Source organism: Eriocheir sinensis, chromosome 15 (assembly GCF_024679095.1).
Source record: "Eriocheir sinensis breed Jianghai 21 chromosome 15, ASM2467909v1, whole genome shotgun sequence".
NCBI classification, from domain to species: Eukaryota; Metazoa; Arthropoda; class Malacostraca; order Decapoda; family Varunidae; genus Eriocheir; species Eriocheir sinensis.
The window spans coordinates 12,034,567-12,059,517 of NC_066523.1; the positions used below are offsets into that span (position 1 = coordinate 12,034,567).

At 38.3% G+C, this 24,951-nt stretch overlaps 1 protein-coding gene across 7 annotated transcripts in view; it reads left to right on the top strand.

The window, feature by feature from the left end:
- LOC126998918 (sodium/hydrogen exchanger 7-like) overlaps positions 1-24,951 on the top strand; it is a 60,703-nt gene that overhangs the window by 29,952 nt on the left and 5,800 nt on the right. For 4 of the 7 annotated variants that reach the window (XR_007753068.1, XR_007753069.1, XM_050861172.1 and 1 more), the window contains 2 exons: positions 11,246-11,449; positions 11,973-12,059. Coding sequence is in view for 5 of the 7 variants with exons in the window: in XM_050861172.1 (XP_050717129.1) it covers positions 11,246-11,449; positions 11,973-12,059 (291 nt within the window). In the remaining 2 variants the exon portion in view is untranslated. Of the gene's footprint in view, positions 1-11,245; positions 11,450-11,972; positions 12,060-12,361; positions 16,287-18,871; positions 19,465-24,951 lie in introns of those variants that run through there. The other 3 variants (XM_050861173.1, XM_050861177.1, XM_050861176.1) reach the window with 3 other exon arrangements.

Here is a 24,951-nt window from a genome sequence, read left to right on the forward strand (position 1 = left end):
GTGGGCTGCTGAGTTCTCTGACATTTGTCTCTTGTCTTTTTCTGCTTACCTCTTTTCTGTCAACATTACCAGTAGTTGGACAGTCTTGTGATGCCACTGGAGATGTGTGTTTGAAAAGAAAATTATGGTGATGACCACTTACATGCAAAAGGATAGTTTTATATATTGTTTTCCCCATAATGGTAAGTTTTGTGGATATTGTGATGGTATTGGGCATCCTAGTCAATGCAGATGATATCCCCAACCTAAATGCACCTGATGAGGGTATGGTTATAAATTTGCAGATCAGAGTCCACTTGCGAATAATATGGATGCTGATAACTGAGGTTTTACTGTATATATATATATATATATATATATATATATATATATATATATATATATATATATATATATATATATATATATATATATATATATATATATATATATATATATATATATATATATATATATATATATATATATATATATATATATATATATATATATATATATATATATATATATATATATATATATATATATATATATATATATATATATATATATATATATATATATATATATATATATATATATATATATATATATATATATATATATATATATATATATGTGTGTATATATATATATATATATATATATATATATATATATATATATATATATATATATATATATATATATATATATATATATATATATATATATATATATATATATATATGTGTGTGTGTGTGTGTGTATATATATATATATATATATATATATATATATATATATATATGTATATATATATATATATATATATATATATATATATATATAGATATATATATATATATATATATATCTATATATATATATATATATATATATATATATATATATATATATATATGTAGCAGTAGTCACTAGTCAACATAAAAAAAAAATACTTCAGTGCCTACCCTGGCTATCCATTGACTAACTAATACCTTGTGAGAAAAAAAAAAAAAAAAAAAAAAAAAAGAGGACTGGGGGAGGGAGAGATTTACATAGAAAATCAGACCACACAGACCCCATGGTCCAGACTAGGTGGTCTGTCCTTAAACCTAAGTGATTCTACATTAATCAGAACGCTTCAAAGCGTTGCATTTCTACTCTAGTTAATATTAAGTTGAAGGAAGTGACGGTTGATCTTGTTTTTGAAGGAGTAAATCGTGTTACACTGGACCACTGACGGTGGGAGCTTATTCCATTCTCGCACTACAATATTGGTGAAGAAAAATTTGGTGCAGTCTGAATTTACTTGTCTACATTTGAGTTTTACGCCATTGTTCCTCGTACGCAAAGTGTCATCGATCATAAACAATGTTGATCTGTCTACATTCGTGAAACCTTTAAGTATTTTAAAACATTCGATCAGTTTTCCTCGGAGGTGACGTTTTTCAAGAGAGAACATGTTAAGGGTGGAAAGCTTTTCTTCGTAAGATTTGTTGCGTAAGGAAGGGATCATTTTTGTTGCCCGACGCTGAACACCTTCTAATTTAGCAATGTCCTTTGCATGGTGGGGAGACCAAAACTGTACCATATATTCCAAGTGGGGTCTGACTAAACTATTGTAGAGTGGAAGTATTACATCTTTATTCTTGAATAAAAAGTTTCTTTTAATGAAGCCCAACCTTCTGTTCGCTTTATTTGCTGCATCGATGCATTGCTTTGAGAATTTGAGGTTTGACGTGATTTTGACCCCCAAGTCCTTAACGCATTGAACCCTTATGAGTTTAATGCCACGCATTTCGTAATCAAACTTCTTATCCCTTGTTCCAACGTGAATGACCTGGCACTTGTCTACGTTAAAGGGCATCTCCCATCTATCCGACCAAGCTGAAATTTTGTGCAAATCCTCTTGGAGGCTTTGCCTGTCTTCGTCAGTGCGAACCGAGTTACCAATCTTTGTGTCGTTTGCAAATTTACTAACGCGATTATTGAGTCCAATATCCACAGGAGGAAAGGGGGGAGAGTCTGGGAAGTAGAGGACAGTAAGGGGAGGAGGGGGAGGGAAGGGAATGCAACTTTCCAAGGGAGGAGGGAGGGGACAGGGAAGGGGGAGGAGGAAATCCACATCATATGATGTGAGAGAGGAGGAAGTGGGGGGTGGGAAGGAAGGAAGGAAGGAAGAAAGGGTGGTGTGAGCTGCAGTAGCACTAGCCAGGGATAAGGGGAAGTGAAGGGGAAGTGGAGGAATTTTCCAGCATTTGAGTGAAAATGAAAGATTACTAAAATAGGAAAGTCATGACGGGAAGAGTGAAACAGTATTCAAACTGTCCAACATATTAAGACAAAACACATCAACTTCAACTGGTAAAAGCGACTCCTATGGGAAAGCTGTAAGCCCTGGCATCTCAGGCTCAGCAAAGAAACCACGTGGAAATTTCAACGAGGAGATAATTATAATAATAATAATAATAATAATAATAATAATAATAATAATAATAATAATAATAATAATAATAATAATTATTATTATTATTATTATTATTATTATTATTATTATTATTATTATTATTATTATTGTAATCAAACAATATTGATCTTGGCTACATTGAAGAGAGAGAGAGAGAGAGAGAGAGAGAGAGAGAGAGAGAGAGAGAGAGAGAGAGAGAGAGAGAGAGAGAGAGAGAGAGAGAGAGAGAGAGAGAGAGAGAGAAAATTTGGAAGTTACAATGAAGTTAAAAACAGATATAGTGTGTACTATGGTCTATATTATGCAAAAAAAAGAAAAAAAAAATGTATGGGACATGAGATTGAGCGGCGATCATGTCAGTGTTTGCTTGTACTGTTGTACACTGCCATGTAGGCTACAGTCATCGTCAGAGACAGTCATGGCGCCTTGGGTTGAGTGACGAACAGATTTACTCTTGAGTTATTCATTTAGTATTTAACTTTGAACAATAACTGAAAAGTCAGAACGATTGAATCACTGATTCTCATGACTGATACCGATTGACTGATTGAGTCCGATTCACTGTAAAAAAAGAAAAAATGTTTCTGTGAGCATGCCGCGCTGCAAATGTCTTCGTTTGTTTTTTAAGTACTGCAAAAAGTACCACAGGATTTTTAAGTGCGGTCCGCAGTAGTGCGGTATTTTCAGAAAGTTTGCGGTAGTGCGGTACTTTTTTTGTGATGCAGTACTACCGCATTAAGTACCGCACTTGCCCACCTCTGTATATATATCTATATCTATCTATCTATCTATCAATATATATATATATATATAAATCTATAAATATATATATATATATATATATATATATATATATATATATATATATATATATATATATATATATATATATATATATATATATATATATATATATATATATATATATATATATATATATATATATATATATATATATATATATATATATATATATATATATATATATATATATATATATATATATATATATATATATATATATATATATATATATATATATATATATATATATATATATATATATATATATATATATATATATATATATATATATATATATATATATTAAAAACAAGTCAACTTCTAAAAGATTTGTCTCTTTTTACTTTTTACTATTTACAGTTTGCCCCCAAACTAGCAGTTTCAGAACTAGCGACCTTTCTTCAGTCTCTTCTTATCGCTAGACAGAGTTTGACTGACCATTTGAAATTTCCGTGTGCAGAGCTGCCTGCTAAACATGCACAAGAAGCACATTGCATATGCTGATGCACCCAAGTTTAGTCAACCCTCAGTCCTACTGGATTGGTGGAGACTTGTTTGGGCTTTGCATGGACTGCCACTGGTCCACACATACCATTGATGAGGTTTCAAACTCTGCTCCACTGACAGAGCAGCGCTCCACATCAAGTAGAGGAGGCTCTTGGAGGCTCAACCTCGTAGGTGCACTTGGCTAATTTTCTGCTGATATATGGGTGGTGTGACATGTTCTTCCTGAACAAATTTGTTTCATCACAACTTAAGACTTGTGTATACAGTAGACTCTCTATTTAATGCAAGATATATGTACCACTGGAATTTGTGGTAAGTGGAGGTGTTGTTTCAAAGGGATTTATTGAAATGGGACTGGTGGACTTTTATTTTATTCATTTATTTATTTGTTTTATGTATTTATTTTCTTTAGTGGTCACTTCATGGGCAAAATTTAAGAGATACAAATTATACTGCTATACAGTACCCTCCCGAGGTTCGCTCTTGCTTCGTTCTGCAGGTACAGGTAACTCTCGATTTACGCGAGTTTGGTTTACGCGTTTTTGAAATAACGCGGGGTCCGAAATCCAAATAAATGTTTAATTTACACGTTTTTTCCACTTATACGCGATATTTTATGGAATGGCCACCATATGTCTCACGCAACTGGACTCACGGCGCCGCGGTCATGCAGCTGTACAACAATACAGTACCCACGCTGCCACGCTACTCAACACTAGGGGTGGGCAGGTACCGGTACCAGTACTGGTACTAACGGTACCAGCTATATTGTACGGTACCGGTATCAGACTGCTCGGTACCGGTACCAATACTAGCCAGTCACACATGGTGTCCCTCATTTCTTCCTCACACGAGTGAGGCTGAGGCTGAGTGCCTGAGTGGATATCTCGGTGATATGGATATTCTCTCTCTCTCTCTCTCTCTCTCTCTCTCTCTCTCTCTCTCTCTCTCTCTCTCTCTCTCTCTCTCTGAATGAAGTGAATATTTATTTTTCGACAGAAACCTATCTCTTGTTTGATTTACATTGTTTTTGATTTACGCGACCTCTTAAAGGACACAATACTCGCGTAAATCAAGAGTTACCTGTATAGCGTTAATCTCGTGGATCGCGAAACTCAGGTATTGAAAACACTGAAAAAGCGCTTATTTGTTCCGGCTCGTGGAGAAGCTGACTATTTTTTCCCACTTTACTCCCTTGTTATCTCAAAATATGTACTGTGTAAGAAGGAAGAAAGTGTGAAGAGAGAACGGGTCGTTTTGAAGCCGCAGCTGAAGGCGGCTGGCTACCCTGTGATTGGCTGACAGTTCTGAATACCATAGCTGGGCGTTACCGCGATAAGTTATCGCGATACTTTATCGCTGATGACAAAATCGGGTTATCGGCCATCCGCTACTTATTTAAATATATATCAGTATCTTCGTTACTTTTGTAACCAAACTTGCGATACTCGCTACTTTTTACCGCCTCAGAAAAAAAAGGTCTCCTCCCTACTGCGCATGCGTGGCCCGGGCGCCCGGTGTAGTCTGAAAAAAACTTTGGAGTATGAAATATCTTCGGTGAAGGGATTTCATACTTAGATCATCAACATTAAAACACTAAGTTATTTTTTTTATGTTAGACTAAAAAATAAATATATCAGAGAGAAAAATCATTTAACTTTGCCCTCAAAATGATTATTCACTGCCTCAAATTTGATATTCCATATTCGTTTGTGAGCATGCCACGGTATTGAAGTCTCACGGTGTTTTGTTATTTGGTGTTCCATCGTCAAAAGCTGGCGCTTTTGTTTACAAACACTTGTCTCTCGTGAACTGAGCATGTTCAGACCAGTAAGTGTAGCCCTGTACAGTCTCACAAAGCTTTTTAACAGAGTTGCTGGAAGGCTGAATCAGACAAACAGTACCACCATCCTTGCCGTTTCTAGAACGACACTCTGTACGTATAGATACAACTCGTTCAGAGTGTCGTTCTAGAAACAGCGGGGATGGTGGTAGTGATACTGTATGTCTGATTCAGCCTTCCAGCAACTCTTAATTACGGTTTAAAAGCTTTGTGAGACTGTACAGGTCTACGCTTGCTGGTCTGAGCATGCGCAGTTCACGAGAGACCAGTGTTTGTAAAAAAAAGCGCCAGCTTTTGACGCTGGGGACGCCAAATAACACAATACCGGCTCAGGCGTTTTTAGCATTACTGTCCATATGTACGAGTCAACGTGTGGTTTTCAGGTTTTGTAAGTTTTATAAAATCCAGATGATGAAAATTTGAATTCACCTTTGTTTTCTATTTGAAATATCAGTATAGTGTCGTATTCGCCTATCGGACTTATCGCTAGCTTGTATCGGAATTGTGGATTTATACCGGGTATCGGTTATCGCCTATATTTGTGTCTCCAGTTAATGAATATCGGTTATCACCGTTAAGGTTTTCCATTATCAGTTATCGGTTATCGGGAATAAGGTTTTCTGTTATTGTGCCCAGCTATGCTGAATACACGCTTGTGATTGGCCGAGTCCAATGATGTCATCGACGGCGCTCATCCAATCAGCGGCCTCAAACTATGACGAAACGAAAGCTTTGTGAATCTGAAGTCAACGTTGATAGTTAAATCATTAGTTTGTAGCTTTTACCACTGTCCATTAGCATGCATCTCTGTGAATCTCACCCCAGCACAGGTGAACATGGTCACCCACCCTCTAGTTTCTTGAGAATTTTGTACAGTGATTCAAAGTTGGCTGCATTTCACAGGAAACTCATCAAAATTCTAGTCAGAAACTCAGTCACCAACATATCAGTTATTTTCTCGTGAGGTTGGTAAGTTGTGGTCACAAGAAGAAGAAGAGCGTATCAGCTGATCGGTTTAGTAGCTATCCGCGTCTTTTTTCCAGTACCACAATGAGTTCCACGAAGCTAGATAAGCTTGGAGTAACCAGGTTGAGCAGGTCTTCGACTTGAGTCTTGTCCAAGCGTAGCATCTGGGTCCTCACTGCTATGTTCTCGTGGCATTTAACCCCTTCGTGCCGGATGTTCAAAAACCCCGCCTGGCTGATATACGGCGTGCACGGCCGCGCGCTACTGCACACGGGAAACCTGAGCCGGCATGTGTCTGCTTGTCGCCTCCGTATATTATGCTGCTGAAAGCCCTCATTACATGTATCCCGTATTTGCAAAACAGCATACACGACGAGTCAACATATACCTGCTATGCATAATATAAATTGCGTCAACGCGAAATAAAAAAAAGCGAAATAAAGAAAGGGAGAAAGGGACAAGGGGGAAAGAAATAGAGAAAGCAGATGATTGTGTAGAGGAGGAAGGATGTCGAGAAATTATCAGCAAATACAACTCTGTTATCATCAGTCAGAGAGCTGCCAGATACTCCTTTGTCATCACAGACAATGTATGTGTGTATGTGTGTGTGTGTGTGTGTGTGTGTGAGAGAGAGAGAGAGAGAGAGAGATAGGCAAGGAGTGGTGGTGTTGGCACCTTGGTGTCTGGGAGAGAGAGAGAGAGAGAGAGAGAGAGAGAGAGAGAGAGAGAGAGAGGTGGGCGAGACGCACCGTTGCCAGATTATCGTACTCAGAGCCTCGTATTTACCTATTTCTGAGCCATAGCAATTGCCAAAAGACACCAATAATTAATTATTTTACCGATATCTATTTATATAGGCAGTAATTGGGTCGAGGAGGCAGTTTTTGGGTCGGAAATAGGCAAAAATCGGAGGCTGAATATGGCAATCTGGCAACATTGGCGAGACGTGATGGTGTCGGCGCCTCGGTGTCTGAGAGAGAGAGAGAGAGAGAGAGAGAGAGAGAGAGAGAGAGAGAGAGAGAGAGACAGCCAATGAGACTTCCTAATTTTAGACACAAGGCGGGAAGAAGGCGGTGCATACTGTAGCTCATTTTTTGTGATTGGTGGGAACAAGGATGGTGGGAGGAGCAATGGGATTTCAAGGACAGGATATGGCGTCTTTACTTAGTAACCAACACAAAGTACAGGACAACTCAATAGAAGAAGAAACAGAATAGAAATATGACGCCTGCGTAGGCGTCATCGTATATGCTACTGGGGCTTCATGACGCCTACGTAGGCGTCATCGTATTGAAAGGGTTAATTAACCATAGCAAGTTGTATTACACTCTGCCCTTGTCTCCGAGCTGACCACTCATGAACCAACAAATGCTTTCTTTTCATATTTTTTCTTTTCCTTCAGCAAACACCACAAAGTAAACTCTGCAACATCTAGATCCATTGTTTGTTTTGCTTTTCAGCTGATATATCCCAGAATGCAACAGTCCTCTGTGTGACCAAACTTGAGGATAAATTTGAGACAAAATTGTCTGGAGATAATTTCGGTGGAAAATTCCCAAGAAACTAGCTTGTGTGACTGCGCCTTTAAGCTGCTGGTGTCACACTGGGCCTTTTTCCTCCAATCGCGTTGGCAATAGGGGCGACCAGTAACTCCAACTTTTCCGGGTGGGCGTCACACATGGCCAAGGTCGGTTGTCCGTATTCTCAACGTAAACAAAGCAGTCGTCCTGTATCGATTAAATAGTGAACAAAGCAGCTCTGCCAGTCTCCTTTACGAGTTTCTTGGTTGGCCATTTTCCACTGCTCCTCACTCCCCAGCCACTGCTGTCGTCTGCTTGTTTACATACAGCTGCATGGTTGCTCGTATCCCCAACCATTTTCCATCCGTATGGACAACCGACAATTCGCTCCCAGTTGGGCGCACGGGCAACTGTGGTTGCCAGTAGCCCCAATGGTTGGAGGAAAACGGTCAGTGTGACACTGCCTTAAGGAATCGTGCGTGATGCTGACGGTAGGTAGATGTGACCTGTACATGTCAAAGCAATGCTAAACTCAGGGCGATAATGCGCGAAAGTCGGGATGGTAAGAATTTAGGATTGAGTGCGAAACTCGAGGATCGCGAAACTCAGATAGTGCGAAACTTGGGAGGGTACTGTAGTACTGTTCCTGCAAGTAAACAGTGAAAGTAACTAAAAGAGAGTGTCAGTTTCGGTTAGGTCCTGAATACTGCCTTCTTGAAAGTGTTCATGTCGTAGGATTGAGGTGATACAGGCGAATTAAGGCTGTTCCAGAGTTTACCCGTGATTCTAATTAGTCCTTACATAAAAGATTAAGACACTTCAGTACCCTCTCGATTTTTGCCCTCACTTCGTTCCGAAGGTATAGCGCTAAACTTGAGGATTGCGAAACTCAAGGTATTTAAAACACTGAAAAAGCGCTTATCTGTTCCGACTCGTGGATTTTTTGTTTTTTTATTTATTTATTTATTATTTATTTTTTTACATGTGGGCTATGGCGCCAGTAGACTATCCATCTGGGCCTGATGGTCGGCCTCGAGCCCGCCATGGCTCAGGCAACTGTTTATAGTGGCGCCATTTTAATTGGATCATGCTGCCTGCCCCGGAGTTCATTTTTTTTTCCTCTTTTACTCCCTTGTTGTCTCAAAAACGTAAACGTGCCTTGGAAAAAGGAAGAAAACAGGAAGAGAGAACGGGTCGTATTAAAGCCACAGATGAAGCCTTACGATTGGCTGAGCTCTCAAAACACGCTTTCAACTGCGGCTTCAAAACGATCCGTTCTCTCTCTCTCTTGCCATAGCCACAATGTTTAGAGTAAAACGTCCAGTGTGATGCTACCTTTAACCCCTAAAGGGCCGGCCTGGGTGGTCATCTACAACATCCACAGGACCGGCACCTCAGCACCAAACACCGAAAATAGCCTATATTCACACACTTGATTCTGCTGAACTACAATGCAATAACAAATTACTTTGTCGTCATAGTCATCATCAACTCTTCTTCTTTTTGATTATTGCATGAAAACGTTTCTATGTGCTGTGGTTTTGGAGAAATATTGAGTTGAAGAGGAGACTTTGGAGTTAGCAAGGCTCTTGCCGACTGCGCGTCGTTTCGCTTGTGTGGCCTTGACTAGTGCGTAATGAAAATGGATGCCCCCATGCTCTAATTCTTATATATAGTCAATACTCTAAGCTTTCTCTATGTAACACAGTCTTGTGATGTGTGGTTTGGGAGTCATTGTAGCATACTCTTCTCATTCTCGTGTTGCTCTGCTGGGCTCGGCAGGGTCTGGCAGGAAATCGGCCAGTCAGAATCCGTGTCAGCACGCCTGTCCATCGTGAGAGCGGCAAGATTCTGAAGCAGTAGCCTAAACATATCTGGCAGTGTTGCCAACGAATGGTCATCGAAATTACCGAAAAGTAAATAAATTTAGCGCGAAAAAAGAAAGCGGTTATAACCGCCTCGCCCTTCGCCCGCCCTTTAGGGGTTAAAGGTAGCATGCGTGACGCTGATGGTAAGTAGACATGACCCGTACATGTTAAAGCAGCGTGAAACTCGGGGTGATAATGCGTGAAAGTCGGGATGGTAAGAATTTTGGACTAACCTGTGGATTGCGAAACTTGAAAGGGTACTGTATAGGGGAGCTGGAATAGAGCAGAACTGTATAAATATAAATTTATATGGTTGTGGAGTGAATCCTTGTGCACTGGGGTAGCAATGGCAGCAGTGATTTTGAAAAAGTAACCCACAGCACAGTAAACCATGATGCATGCCATTCATGTGAATAAGTTACAAGTTTCATCTTGTGCACATAAATTTAAACTAAGTATCATTATGAGACAAAGGAAAGAGATGGTGGCAACACAATTACTGCACATGAAACCTGCATAATGAGGGAGGTTGTGCATAGGGTATATGCAAATAAAAGTAAATATGGCATCAGCATGCTGGAATACATGTGGCATCAAGATTCACAATAACAAAGAGGATAAAAAGAGTCACAAGCGGGTGGCCATCTCCATGTAAGCAAAAATGGCATAGGCAAGCAGGGACAAGCATGGTGGTGGTGTTTTCTGCTGGCCTATTAATGAATCCTTACTACATGACCTAGACTAGTCCAGCAAAATGCTTGATCTGACTTTGGAACCAAGGGAGCCGATAAATTAGTGGTGTACCTGTGTTTAAGATAATTTAGTTTAGTTACTTGCCCCGTTCATATTAAACTCCCAGCCTTCCTATAGAGCTTATAATTTTCGGTGAGTATGTACTTACATGTAAATACAGAGATAAAGAAAAGTTGTATATATTATATTAATTATTTCACTTAATATCTTTTGGTGTGTTGTGTGTCGATATGGGAATATAGAGAATTTAAAGTTAAAGGATTTTAGAAAAAGGTGTGGAGTGCATCCAAGTTTTCTAACTAATAATATATTTATTCACAGTATTTGCAATTTTGTATGTGAGATTTTCTCAAAATATAACATATACATATATGACCCTTATGTACAATAAAGATTTTATGCTTATTACTGTACCATATGGTCATGATCCTGTGTTTTACCATCATATGGAAAAAAAAAAGACAAAAGTGATTTCACATATCATACATATTACTATATGTGATTTTTTATAATGCATTTTTATTACATTCAGGGGCCAGGATCTGAAGAAGGAGTAGACAGCGCTACAGATTCAAGTAAATATGAGAAAGCATGGCTTCTCCGCATCTGGTCACAGTTTGATGTGCGGTACATGAAGCCCTTCTTGACCAACAGTCGACCCACACTACTAGACACCACACCTTTGTGCTGTGCTCCTCTTGCCAGACTGTTGACAACAACAGAGCAGTTGACACAGGTATAGTAATCATGACAAAAGGATGAATTGATGCAACATTTATAGATAAGTATAGATAAAAGATACAGTTATCCTTTCTCAGTATATTATTTGAAGTAATTAAAGATTAGCGAAAAATGTTGAATATTTTTACAATCCAACCTGAAGAGACCAGCATGTTGGGTCAACTTTTAATGTGCAATTTTGTGTGTGTAGATGATGGAAAGAACATTTGAGTTGCCTGTTAAGTTGTTGACTTTTGAGTTTTTCCTGTGAGCACAAGTATTCCTATGACAATCCTCTCATGATTTGGTGAACTCCTCTGGTCTCTGGGGGATGAATATGCTTCAGCCTTTTCATTCTTTTGAAGAAAATAGTCATTGTTATCTAGACAAACTATTCACTGCCATCTTACCCATTATTGCTTTGCTGGTATCTATGGTTACCTGTCACCTACCTGCTTATTACTGTGCAGAAGAATAGGAGTAAATTTTTTATTTTTTATTTTGATTGCTTTATTTTCATTTAATGAACTTAATTCTAGGATCGGAATCCTCTAAATGATGACATGCTAGATGACACTTTGATTGGTTCCGGAGGAGTGCGTACTTCTATAGATTCCTCAAGACAGGTGAGTAGAGCCATAAACTAAAAAAGTATTCAGGTAAATCATTGATGTTGCCTCATAGGCTTTGCCATGATTCAGAAATAATATAATAGCTCTTTGCTTTGCAAATATTTTATAATTTGCTTAAGTCTCCAATGCCATTAATGATAATATTCAATAGATAACTAATTTTTGCAAGCTATTGACTTTTAATTAACACTTTCAAAAGGGCTGTGTACAAGATTAATAAACTTACTTCCTTTGTTAAGACATGAATTCAAAAAATGTTTGATGTGACAAAAATGATCATTGTTCATGGTCTTCAGAAAGTAGACTGCATGGATCAGCATGGAAAAAAGGCAGACATTCAGAAGCATGCACATATAGCACGTGAGAGGCTGGGTAGTTTTGATATGGTAGTTTAGCCATACAATAACTTTTAAAGGACAGCTGTTGTTTTCATAAAATATTCTTAAAGTAATGTAAATAAAACAGCTGCAGTATCCTCCCGAGTTTCACGTTTGCTTCATTCCAAAGGTATAGCGCTAAACTCAAGGATTGCAAAACTAGGGAAACAAATGAAAAAGCACTTATTGGTTCCGACCCGTGAAGAAGCTTTTTTTTTTTCTGACTCTTCTCCCTTGTTATCTCAAAATACGTACCTTGGTAAAAGGAAGAAAATGGGAAGTGAGAACAGGTCGTTTTAAAGCTGCAATTGAAGGCACCTGCCTTACGATTGGCTGGCAGTTTTGAAAACACGCTTGTGATTAGTTGTGAGTCCGATGATGTCATCGATGGCGCCCACCCAATCAGCAGCCTCGCTGCCTTAAAGCGGTGTCACACTGACTGATTTCCTCCAACCATAGGAACTACAGGCAACTGCGCCCAACCGGGAGCGAGTTGTTGGTTGTCCATAAGCTGGTGTTACACTGGGCTTTTTTCCTGCAACCGCATTGGCGGTAGGGGCAACCGGCAACTCCAACTTTTCCGGGTGTGCGTCACATACGGTCATGGTTGGTCAATACAGTGACGCAGACGTCGGCATCACAGTATGGAAAGGGTTAAGAGGAAATGGAAGAGGATTAATCCTCTTCTAAACCTCTTAATCCTCTTCTAAATCTCTTAATCCTCTTCCATTTCCTCTTAAGAGGCTTAGAAGAGGATTAAGAGGAAATGCAAGAGGATTAAGAAGTATAGAAGAGGATTAATCCTCTTCCATTTAAGGGGCGCGCCTATGGGTCTCCTCCTGCGCATATGGTACGTCCAATAGCTTTGAAATTGTAGTATGTTGTTTGTTGGTGTAAATAAATGATATTCTGCGAATTTCATCAAAATCGGGTGAAGTTTAGGAGAGACTCAAACAAAGCGTGTTTTTAATTTTTTTGCTTCACAGGCTTTATTTTTCAGTTAATCGCTTTGAAAAAAATACTATAGAAACTTTGTTTACCTATCTACATTTTGTTGGAAGTGAATTTTTGATTTTTTGTTTTGTCTTCGAAGAAAAAAAAATACAATTTTTTGTCACTTATTATTTTCTCCACTTTGTGTCTCGTTTTCTTTTGACATTTTTGAAAATCCATTTCCAACAAAAAATCGCCCTTTAGTTGTAGTTTAAAATGATACCTAACAAAAGTCATTCAGACGTTTTACCGATTTTGTGAAATTATTTGAAGGTTAAAAAGATACTTTTCGAGATATCGGCTCCTAAAGATTTTTTTTTACATTTCTCCCTGTCTTGCCATTTGTATTTATCTGATTGGTATGAAATTCTCACATATGACTGTATATACCTTGTTGACTTACCCCAGAATGATAAGGCATCTGATCCCCCTTTCTAAGAAAGTATTACTCACTCGCAGGTGAGGGTGTCAGAAGGCGCCACCTTCCGCATTGTGGCCAGGTAGCGCGAGTGCCTTGCTTCTACACTACTCTCTTGTTTGTTTTCTGAGGTTTGGCCGCTCCATAAGCCCTCTTGATGTTGGTGACTTTTTCTGGTTGCCTTGCACTTGTACATCTTTTGTCTGGACGTTTTTTTTGGCTGGAGAGGAGAGAAAAGTACGACATACTTTTCCCGTCTGTCTCTCGCTTGGCACTGGCGCGGTGGCACCTCTCTTCCTCCCCTGCCTCTCCGTGCGAAGAAGAGAGGATGACAGATGACAAAATTTACGAAGAAATAAAATATTCTAATGCAATTTTTACGTTTATACGAATGATACCGCATATGTTGACAAGAGCGTCTTATGACGCTTATGTCCGACTATTACTCTAAAGCCCCCCCAAGGGGGAGGGGTTTTAATTTTACGAAAACAAACCTCACCACATGGTAATTTAGGGTTTCCCGGCCATGCTGAGCGAAAAACATGTACTCGTCCGATTTTAAATATATATTCGTCAAAAAATACCCCACTTAATCTTAACCCTTTCCATCCTGTGACGCTGACATCTGCGTCACGTATTGAAAGGGTTAAACAAAGCAGTCGCCCTGTTATTCAAGTGGTGTTGTCTGCTAAAGTAAGGGCTGTTGCGGCTTGTGCAACCATTACCCAAGTTATGGACTTGTTGCTGCAGTTAAATGGAAGGAAGAAACGGTTGTGGACACGATTATGACTTCAAAGACGGAAGGACAGGAGTGTTTACCCAAACTTTGTCAGAGAACTGGGTAAATTTCCAGAACGTCACCTGTGGTTTTCGGTGTGTTATGAAATAATCTGCTAACTGTTTCTGTCTGAAATCATTAAATCACTAATATATTGATTGACTTTTCAATGCCTGTTGTACGTGCACCCACCACTGCAGCCGCAAAATAGCTCACAGAAAGGTTTAACTTTCTTACTGTTTCCATATTTCACTTACCACTTACAAAGATCACAAGTGGTCAAACTAGAACAAAACCAGGCAAAGTAATGTTTTTCCTGCTGTGTATTTACCCAGCTCGCATGCGTTGTGGACAGCAGAATGACTTATTTCAGCGAGGAGATATTTCTCGCAACACCAGCCATCATAGTGGATGACTGCCGCCGCCATGTCCCATCCTGCGCCATGAACACAACACCAGGAGTCCCTCTACAATTTTCATAGACTGGAGAAAAAAAGTTTTTTGGGACTGTGATTCCACAGCACAGGATGTTCTCTTATCTTGTCAATCAAATAGTAACCAAAGCAGCTCTGCCAGTCCACTTTATGAGTCTCTTGGTGGGCCATCTTCCTCTGCTCCTCATTCCTCAGCCACTGCTGTCGTTTGTTTACATACAGCTGCACAGTACCCACGTACCCACGCTCGTACCCACAACCGTTTTCCATTCGTACGGAAAACCGACAACTCGCTCCCGGTTGGGCATATGGACAACCATGGTTGCCTGTAACCCCAATGGTTGGATGAAAACGGCCTGTGTGACACTGCCTTTTAAATCTGCGTGAAACTCAGGGCGGTAGTGCGCGAAAGTCAGGATGGTGAGAATTTAGGACTAAGCGTGAAACTTGAAGATCGCAAAAGTTGGGTAGCGCGAAACTCAAGAGGGTACTGTATTTATTTAATTACTATTATTATTATTTTTTTTTTATTTATTTATTTATTTATTTATTTTTTTTACCTATATTGTATGCTTCGTTAGCTCTGACTTCAGTGGTAAAATTCAAATTGTGATATATTATGTGAAAGTCATACAAGAGGATGTGAAATATAGCTAATTTTGATTTGCCAGCATGAAATGGTACTCATTGTGGCTTAGAGGAGGCCTCAACCCATGCATTGCAGTTAACAGAGTGGGGGAGGGGGGAAAATTGCTGTATATTTCACTTTTTCTCTTTCTTCCTCTCATGATGGCCAGTACAGTCATCCCTTAACATTCATGGTTTTAACTTGTGGATTTGAATATTTGCAGATATATCCTTGAAAGATTTAAATTTTTTTGTGGGTAGACCCACAAACAATAATTTTGAATGTTCATGGGTTCTTGGGTCATTGTGGGGGTTGTGTGTTCCTGCCACTCCCCTTGCCTACTTTGCACTGGGAACATGTAAAATACATTTAGTAAGCTAGTTTTAACCATTTTTATGGCTTTGTACTAATTGTAATGCTTCTGAAGATGCACAAATGTTCTTTCTTTAATTCTATAAGGAAAAGGTTCTCCTAGGAATGAGCTGCAGATGTTCGTAGAAATTTTATATTCGCACTGTTATGTAATCGCTGCAAATGTTAAGGGACAAGTGTAATATGAATTGTTCTTTACACAAATAATTTAGACATGTATACTTTACTCCCTTTTACTTCCCCTCGGAGCTAGATGGGGATGGTGGAAGGTTTTGAATTTTGTTGGCAAAAAGGAGTACTATAGTTGAATCCAGTGTACTTTAACTACTGTTTCCAGATTCACCTGGTGGTGTTGATGGGGGTGGTGAATGGTGAGGGTCAGGCTATGGGGACTTGATAGGTAAAAGGGATGAAGAACAATGAGAGGATTATTGTGACAGGCCAGGGAGTGGGGAGGGAGTGGGGATATGGGATTGTGAGACAAAAGCCCAGACAATGATAAGGGTGAATGATTAGGGGATTGGGGCAGGATGGGTGAGTGGGAGGGATGAATCAGGACATGGGGAAACAGGATTGGAACTGGAAGGGTCAGATGATAAGATATGAAAACATAGTGAAATATGATTATGGGAAAGTGAAGAAGGGTGGTGTCGTGAAGAATTAGGTGAAGAAGGATGTTGTGAAAAATTAGTGGAGGGTGGGTGTTGGGGTGAGGTATGAAGAGAAAAAAGCTGGGGTCCTGGGGTCAACAACATTTCACATTGGGAGGCTGTGAGTGTCTGCCTGCATGAGAACAGCTTGATCAAGTGCCACATCCAAAACAAGTCATGGGTTTCATGCAATGGAAGCCCTTGCTGGGTAAAAGTGCAGTACAGATGGTGAAATGACATCACTCTATATCACTCTCACCACTGCTTGTCACTGCCCACAATATATTATCACTGATTTCATTGTACTCAGAGTAATCTTCACTTTCTGTCCTGTCCTTTTCTCCTAAATCATCAACTTATATTCCAATATTTTTTGGGGAGGTGCTTGGTGTGGGTTCCATGGCAACCCATTGAGAACTGTTTCAAATCCATGAGGGTCAGATAGACTGCAATACAGCATGACAAGTGACGGAACTCATGTAATTTGAGTTGAACATTTAAAATTAGTGGCTTGCAAGAGTCCTATTCAATCAACAATGGCCAATAGAGCAGACTGCGGAGGATTTTATTAAATTAACAATGGTCATCGTTTAAGAGTGAAAGCTGAAATAACGTATTAGTGATTGGATTCAGATATACAGACAGGAGTGACTTTGTTCATCGTATATATGGTTTGGGTTGGTATGTTAACAAGTACATAGCCTTGAATGTACTGGAAGGCACACCCAGATTTGGCAGTGGGGCTCATCATCTTCAGATGGCAACTAAGACCTTAGATAAAATATATTTAGAATAGTATATATTAACAAGAAAATTATGTTCAAAAGATAATACTGTAGAGTCTCGCCAGTAATGTCTTAATGGTTAATGGTGTCTGAAAATTGCCATTTTTAACGAAACCGATATTTGCATGACACTGAATTATTATAAAGGAATTATTGATGTCATTACTTTCTTTCACCTATATTCCCATTTGAAGTACTCCTATCACTTTTTTTCTGAACTAGAAGGGTTATTAAATTGACGTTAGTATTTGAAAACCCACCATAAAGGAGTTGATGAGGTGTTAGATGTGATGACCAGATTGCAAAGAGGTTTGCAAGTGGACGACTAGGGTGAGCCAACCTTTAGAGTCCCTGCTTATAAAGGCAAAAATAGCACACAACAGCAGGGGCTGAAATATGGACTTCAAAGGTGTCTAATTAACAGACTTATTAAAATCAATGAGCAAACAGAATATGCAGCTGCAGCAAGATACAGACTTAGCAGATGTAAACAAACCTGGTGCGTGGTGCCCAAAATCCTATGTCATGGATTTTAATGGTATAACTTTGATATTGATTTTGTAGGAATATGGAATAATGGAAATAATGGAGATTCAATATAGCAGGAGAGGGTAGCTTGAATTACTAAATGTATGCACTTAATGTTAGAGACAATACTGTAAATGCAGCCTTTAAATTAATAAACATCTATGCCAGTGTGCACCTGCACAAAATTAAGATTTAGAGCAGTGTATTGAATAAACCACCTAAGAAGTTCACCTTTGCATTTACAAAATGAAGCATCAGTCTTTAAAAGCTAAAGATGTAGCACTCCAAAGGAATCGCATAAAAGTAACTAATGAAATGCATGCTGCCTGATCAAATAATGCTTTATGGCTTCCAGTAATAACATTCGGTATACTTTCATATTCAGAAAATAATTAATATATAACAAAAGGAGGAGAAACTAATGCATAGTGGATCAGCAGATGTCATAATAGTAAATTTTACTAAATATTCTACCTGAGGCCACTCAAAATAGCTCAGGCTCAGTATTATAGTACCTACACTGTGGCTGAAAATTGTTTGAGTCAGTATTATTGTAAGCCAGCTGATTGGATTACCTAATCAGAAAAAAAATCAATGTGGCAGTTTGCACCCTTACAAAATTTTTTGTACCTTTATTCAAGTCTGAAGTGGAGCTGTTAATCCTCCTACCAAGTTGGTCTTTAAATGAATACCAGGGGAAGGTAAGCTGTAATGACCTAGATATCTCAGTGTTTTTACCCAACACAGACTCAAATTGTGTCGGAGACAAGATGAGGACTGTAATAAAGTCTTAGCTCAGAATTTCCTTTCATGTAACTATATGATTCCTTTTATGGGAGACAGTGGCCAAGAGGTTAGTGCACTGGAGTGCTGAATGCAAGATCCCATACACCATTCAAGTTGATGGCTGACCCTTTTCCTCGGTTGTCAAGTGGCCAAAACAGCAACATTCTGTGTAGTCAACACTACCTTCAGATGCAACTTAGAACAAGTGGAGCATTGGGAGGTAGTAGCATGGACCTTGAAACAAGGCAGTATTGAAAAGTCTGCCTGCACAAGCTCAGGCACAAGTAGGCACTGATGGCCTGCTCAAGAAGCCTTATAATTTCAACATCTCTCATGATTCAAAAAACATAAATTTCTGCAGTTTCTACCAATAGCAATTTTTGTCAAGTACCTCTAGACTTATGAGTTCACATCATAACTGCTCTTCCTCTACATCCATAAAAAAAAGCAAGCAAAACCGTGCCCTTCATCAGTTTGAAGATTTGTTACATCCAAGTGGAGCTCTGTTAAGCTTGACAACAGAGTCAAAGTGTTATCAACTGAAGTTCAAGGATGATGCCACAACCACTTTTACTTCTGCTGGACCGTCTCTTTCCATCACTCATCACTATTTGGTGTAACAAGCCAGCCATATGTGATCCTGTGATACAGGATGTTGAGGGTTTTGCAGGAGATTATGATTCTCTGTTTTCTCAAGAAAGGTCTTAGAACCAGATCCTGTGTTTGTCAAGGGTGTAATATATTTAGATGGCCATATGTGGCTGAGAGGAAATCTTTTGGGAGATAAATTAATAGTATTAATAATTATCTTTTGTCAAATAATCATGAGTTTATTTCTAGAGTCTTTGCCTCCATTTCTCTCCCCTACTGCAATTGATGTGGGATGTGAGGTGGTAGTTAAGAGACTGCATAGGATTTATATAATGATCATTGTTAAGGTTTTATTTCAGTTACATTAGGCATTATATTTCCATCTGTGATGATTTATATATATATATATATATATATATATATATATATATATATATATATATATATATATATATATATATATATATATATATATATATATATATTTTTTTTTTTTTTTTTTTTTTTTTAGAATCTGTAGGGAGGATAATTTCTATGACTTTTTTACAACAAAAATTCATAAGGCATCTTCTAAACCCTGTCCCTCTGTTGGAAATGAGTTCATAATCACAGTGAGGATAATGAGAATTTACCTCACTTTTTTATTATATAGGCATAGATATTTTTGAGAAAAGAATATGAATTCTACTGCAAGAAGACTTTAGATAGTGAAAATAGAGGACCTTGTGGTTTTGTTCTGCAATTAGGTTTTCATTTATATTTTGTAACTAAGTTTCCTTGCACAACTTACTGTTGCAATAAAGTAGTTCCTATGTTTCCTTGTTTCAAAGGAATGTTTGATGTTATGGGGAAGTGCTTCCAGACCCCCCCCCCCCCCTCCCTCCATATTTTTACTAGTCAGCACTTGTAACAAATAGAGACTACAGAAATGTATATGTATGTATTTTAATTCCTGTTTTTTTGGAAGTAGGAAATGGGCTATACATTTTATTTGCTAAAAATAGGTATAATTTTCATGGTTGACTAATCCTATAATTCATCAGTGATAATAGTCTATATATTTATATTTGTAAATAATTAGGGAGGATTTTCTATATAGTGAATGTAGTCCTTATTTTTAACATGTGCAAGTGAAATGGAATTCATTTGCTGTTCGGTGAATTTTGGGGTGCGTCAGCTTGCAATAAAGATGGCTTTTTGCCATCTTTTTGATTTTAAGAGTATTTGTATAGATTGATAGATATGGCAGTTAACAAGAAGTGCAAACTTCCGGTAACTGTTAATTGCTTTAAGTAACTCATATAGTTTTGTAAATACTTGACCTCAATTTAATAAACTTTGTAACTTGTCTTTCTCATTATATCCAAAAGTTTATAAAAAGTATCTTGCAAGAAGAAATTATGTGAAAGCATCTTATTTCAAAAGAATTGATATGGAATAGACAGCTGGGTGTCAATTAGATATATACAGATACCTGTCTGACCAATTATATTTACTGAACGAATGTTAAAAGTGACAATTGGATTTGAACTTTGTTAAATAGAAAGTATGTTTACCAACAGCTCTCCTGAATTCTGCAAGACCCAAAGGCTTAAGAATTGCAGGTTCTTGGGTGCAGAGATCAGAGCTGCACCACTGGATGTGGTGTACTGGGTATAGCAATCCTTCAGAACTGCAGGTTTTTTGCAACTGATCATAGACTTCTTATTGCTACACTCAAGTCAAGGAGAATCTCAAAATGTAACAATACTGTGTTTCATCTTGAGAAACTGGAAGACTTTGTGTGTGCTCAGGAGTATGTATTTACAGTCCCAAATCAGTTCAATGTTCTTGGCACCCTTGAGCAACCTGTAGAACTGTAGCATACCTTAAAACAAAATATTTCAAGTGACAAAAGTACATTGGAGAATGCCTGAGTCCAAGGAGGGGTTTTGCTTCATGGGAAACATCAGAGGGTTATTGAGAAGAGTTCTGTTAACAGGCTTACTTGGAATTAACCCTTGATCATCAGGGCTTCAAATATTACGTTATCACCAGACATGTCCGGAATTCCGGACAAACTTTTGGCGTCAAAAAATACATTTAGAAATGGCACAGACTTTATTCCTATATTTTATATATGAAATATTTGCACTTTTAAACTTAAATATAAATTACTGATACTAGGCCATGAAGTTTGCATTGAAAAAATAGATTAATATATTTGTAAAAAATGGGGGAAGAATCACAGCCAGCCGCAGTGTTGAAGTATGCTGCTCAAACTTGTCGCACATGGAGTCAAGATGTCCCCAGGAATGCTCCAGCCCCCCCAGCTCTTATGCAGCATGGGTTGCTTTGGCCCATGCTGTAAAAGGAAGGGTATGTTTCAGCAAGGAGAAAAAAAAAATGTGTTGCACCCACTCCCAGTCTCATAGCTGCTACCAGCTAGAGAAATCTGGTAAATGAAGTGACTGTAGCCATCTGAGTGGGGGAATGAATAACAAAAAAAGTTACAAAGAAATGTACAGTATAAAAAACTGTAATATGTACTTATTGGATCGGGGAAGTGAGCAACAGGGACAAGGACATTGGATTCCTCCTCCCTGCCAACATTAATCCTCCCTAGTCCTCTCCCCTCCTGGGCGGCCTGGCTGCACACAAAGCAGGGTGGACTATTGGAAAAATACAAATGCAAAACAAAAATAATGAGTAATGTATTGAAGTAATTCAAACGTAAAGAAAGGATATAAATTAGAAATTAAATATACCGGAAATGGAAAAGTAAAAATAAATAACATATGCAAAATAGAATAACTATATATATGACATTATTGGAAATAAGAAAAAAAGAAAGAAAATAATGAGTTGTGAAAACAATATTAGCACATAGTCTTCCACTCACCCCTTGGATATGCAGCTGACGCAGTATGTGTAGAGGTGGTGGGTGCACAGGCTTACCTTGCAGGCCCTGCACTCATACTTGCCCTTCTTCCCCTGGGACACTCCTTGCATCACTTCTCAGTGTTGAAGTGGGAAGACCCTCTACTGCATGTGTGGGGGGTGGGCCTTGGATGGGCAGGTTAAAGGTCTTGCATATGAGATCCATCAGGTCCCGAGTGAGGGTGGGGATGTCTGGAATCTTGGATAGCATTATATGTCCTATTTCACCTGACATCTGGAATCCTGGACAATGGAGCTGTAAATTTATGCTATACATTGGAGCCCCATGAAAGCACCTCACACGGCAAGACCACAACTTAAACTGGGATGTCATAAATGGCCAGCCTCTTAGACCTAGCATTGTCCCGTCAGCAACACAAACTAGGCTGCTCGCCAGAATCCCAGACAACCCTGGTGATTAAGGGTTAAGACCAATATAGGGCGAGAGATATGACAGGAGTCTGATGATGTTTAGGGCCAGTCAATGGAAATCACCTCCAGCCTGCTTACTGAGCCCTGAAGAAGCTCTACTCTGAGCCAGCAAGTACTCGATTTTTGTTAATTTGTTTGTTTGTGTGTGTCAGAAAAAAAAAATTCATGGCATCCACTGGTGTCTAGAGGCTCCCTGGCAATTGCTTTCAATACTTGAGGGTATGAAAGGCATAGACATTATAAAATTATTAGAAATCCATGAGACAAAAGTTAAACAAATAGAAAGACCTAAACAATACAGAGAGCGAGTAGCGGCTTTTTTTTTTTTTTTTTTTTTTTTCCCTTGAGCCGCATCCTCTGATGTAAAAAAAAAAAAATGAAGATTCTAATGGCGGAATTTTCAGTGAAGCTCTTCCCTTTTCTTCGAAGCGTCACTTAGAGAGTGTGTTTCCTTGAAGGGGTATGCGTGAATCCTACAAATGGCTGCAATCTCTTCCCCCTTCCAAGCTATCCTTCTGTGTAGTGTTGGTACTACTGCAAATCAAACAAACTTTGAAAACCGAAATTAATGCATTTTAGGTACATTTCTATAATGGAAAATATTATGTGGCAAATACTTATGTAAGCAGTGCTTGATAGAGTGACATACATTATATATAGCAGAAATTTTACATTGATGCATTTAATTGGTTGGTACCCGTGGCTATGTTTGCTTCGCTTTCATCACATCCCGTTACCTGTGGGCGGGGCTTAGGAGACCTCGTTAGAATAAACTGCTTTTATTTTCTTTATTTTCCTCCTGTTCCATGAGACATTTCTTTCTCCCTTCATTATTTCTCCCTTGTAAATATATTTTAACTAGCTTTAAAGCTCCTATCAGTGGGTGGAAAATGGTATCATCTATATTGCTGAGCTTTGCTAAGCTCCACCAACGGGTGACGTCACGAGTTTGGAGATTGGCTGTGAGAAGCCCAGCACGGAATACCACATGCCACCACATATTCATACAGACTTAGGAAACATGTGCCCGGAGGCCAAAGCCTTTTAGTCCATCACTTTAAAATTCATCCCAGCAATCTCAATTCATGCTTATGATTCGAAGTGGCCGCCCTTCAAACGCTCAAAAAAGAGAACTGTTGTAAATAGTTGAGACTAAAGGGCGGGGCATCCTGGTTGAGAGGTGCTTTCCAGTGTTGGCTTAAATAATCATAGGAACCATGAAGTCTTGAATAAACAGAAAAATAATGTTTCTCGCATTGTATGACTTTTTATATAAGGCCTAGAAAATTTAAATTATTCTTATATTCAATTAATAATACAGCAACATGGAAAAATGTTGTAATAAAGCATTAAATGTGCAAAGATATTAGCGAAGAGTGGGCCTTCACCTCCTCTTCGCCAAGAGAGGAAATTAGTTCATTTTTTTCCCGCTCGGCGCTTCGCGCACTGCATCAAAGACACTCCTTGTCACTGAGAATACCGTTTGATCCACGAAGCCTTGTTTCCTTGCGTGAAAGGGGAAAAGATAGTTTGAGAATTCCAGCGTAAATCGAGCAAATTTGGCAAGAATTAGGGAGGTGTTGCCTCCTGATTCGCTCACCTTTAAGCAAATGATACCTTTCAAAGGAGTGCAAGATAACAGCTGTACTTTATAAACTAGAGTTCTATGGGAATTACATAAAATCCACAAAGACTGATGCCTCTTCATTATTTGTGTGAAGGTCTAACTCTTAAGGGAGGAATGTAAGGACATAGAAAAAAAAACTTTGTTGGCCTTTATCTGAAAACCACATATATGTTTACTCCTTTTTGATAACTCCATAATTGCTAGGGTGAATCTAGTGGGTCTTACATCTTTTGAAGCATGAGCAAAATTATGAGTAGCTATAATACCAATATTTCTAAAGAAGGAAGTATTGAAGTTATATTCTTGTCTACCAGAGAAACAAAGAAAAATCTAGTCTAAACTGAAAATAATCCCAAATCCTGCATTGTAACTTTTGATAGGGAATATGTAAATCTTATCTGTCTCTTTTCCATTGGCTTTGGTCAATGGATAACTCCAATTTCTTAAAAAAAAAAAAAAAAATATATATATATATATATATATATATATATATATATATATATATATATATATATATATATATATATATATATATTTTTTTTTTTATTTATTTATTTATTTATTTATT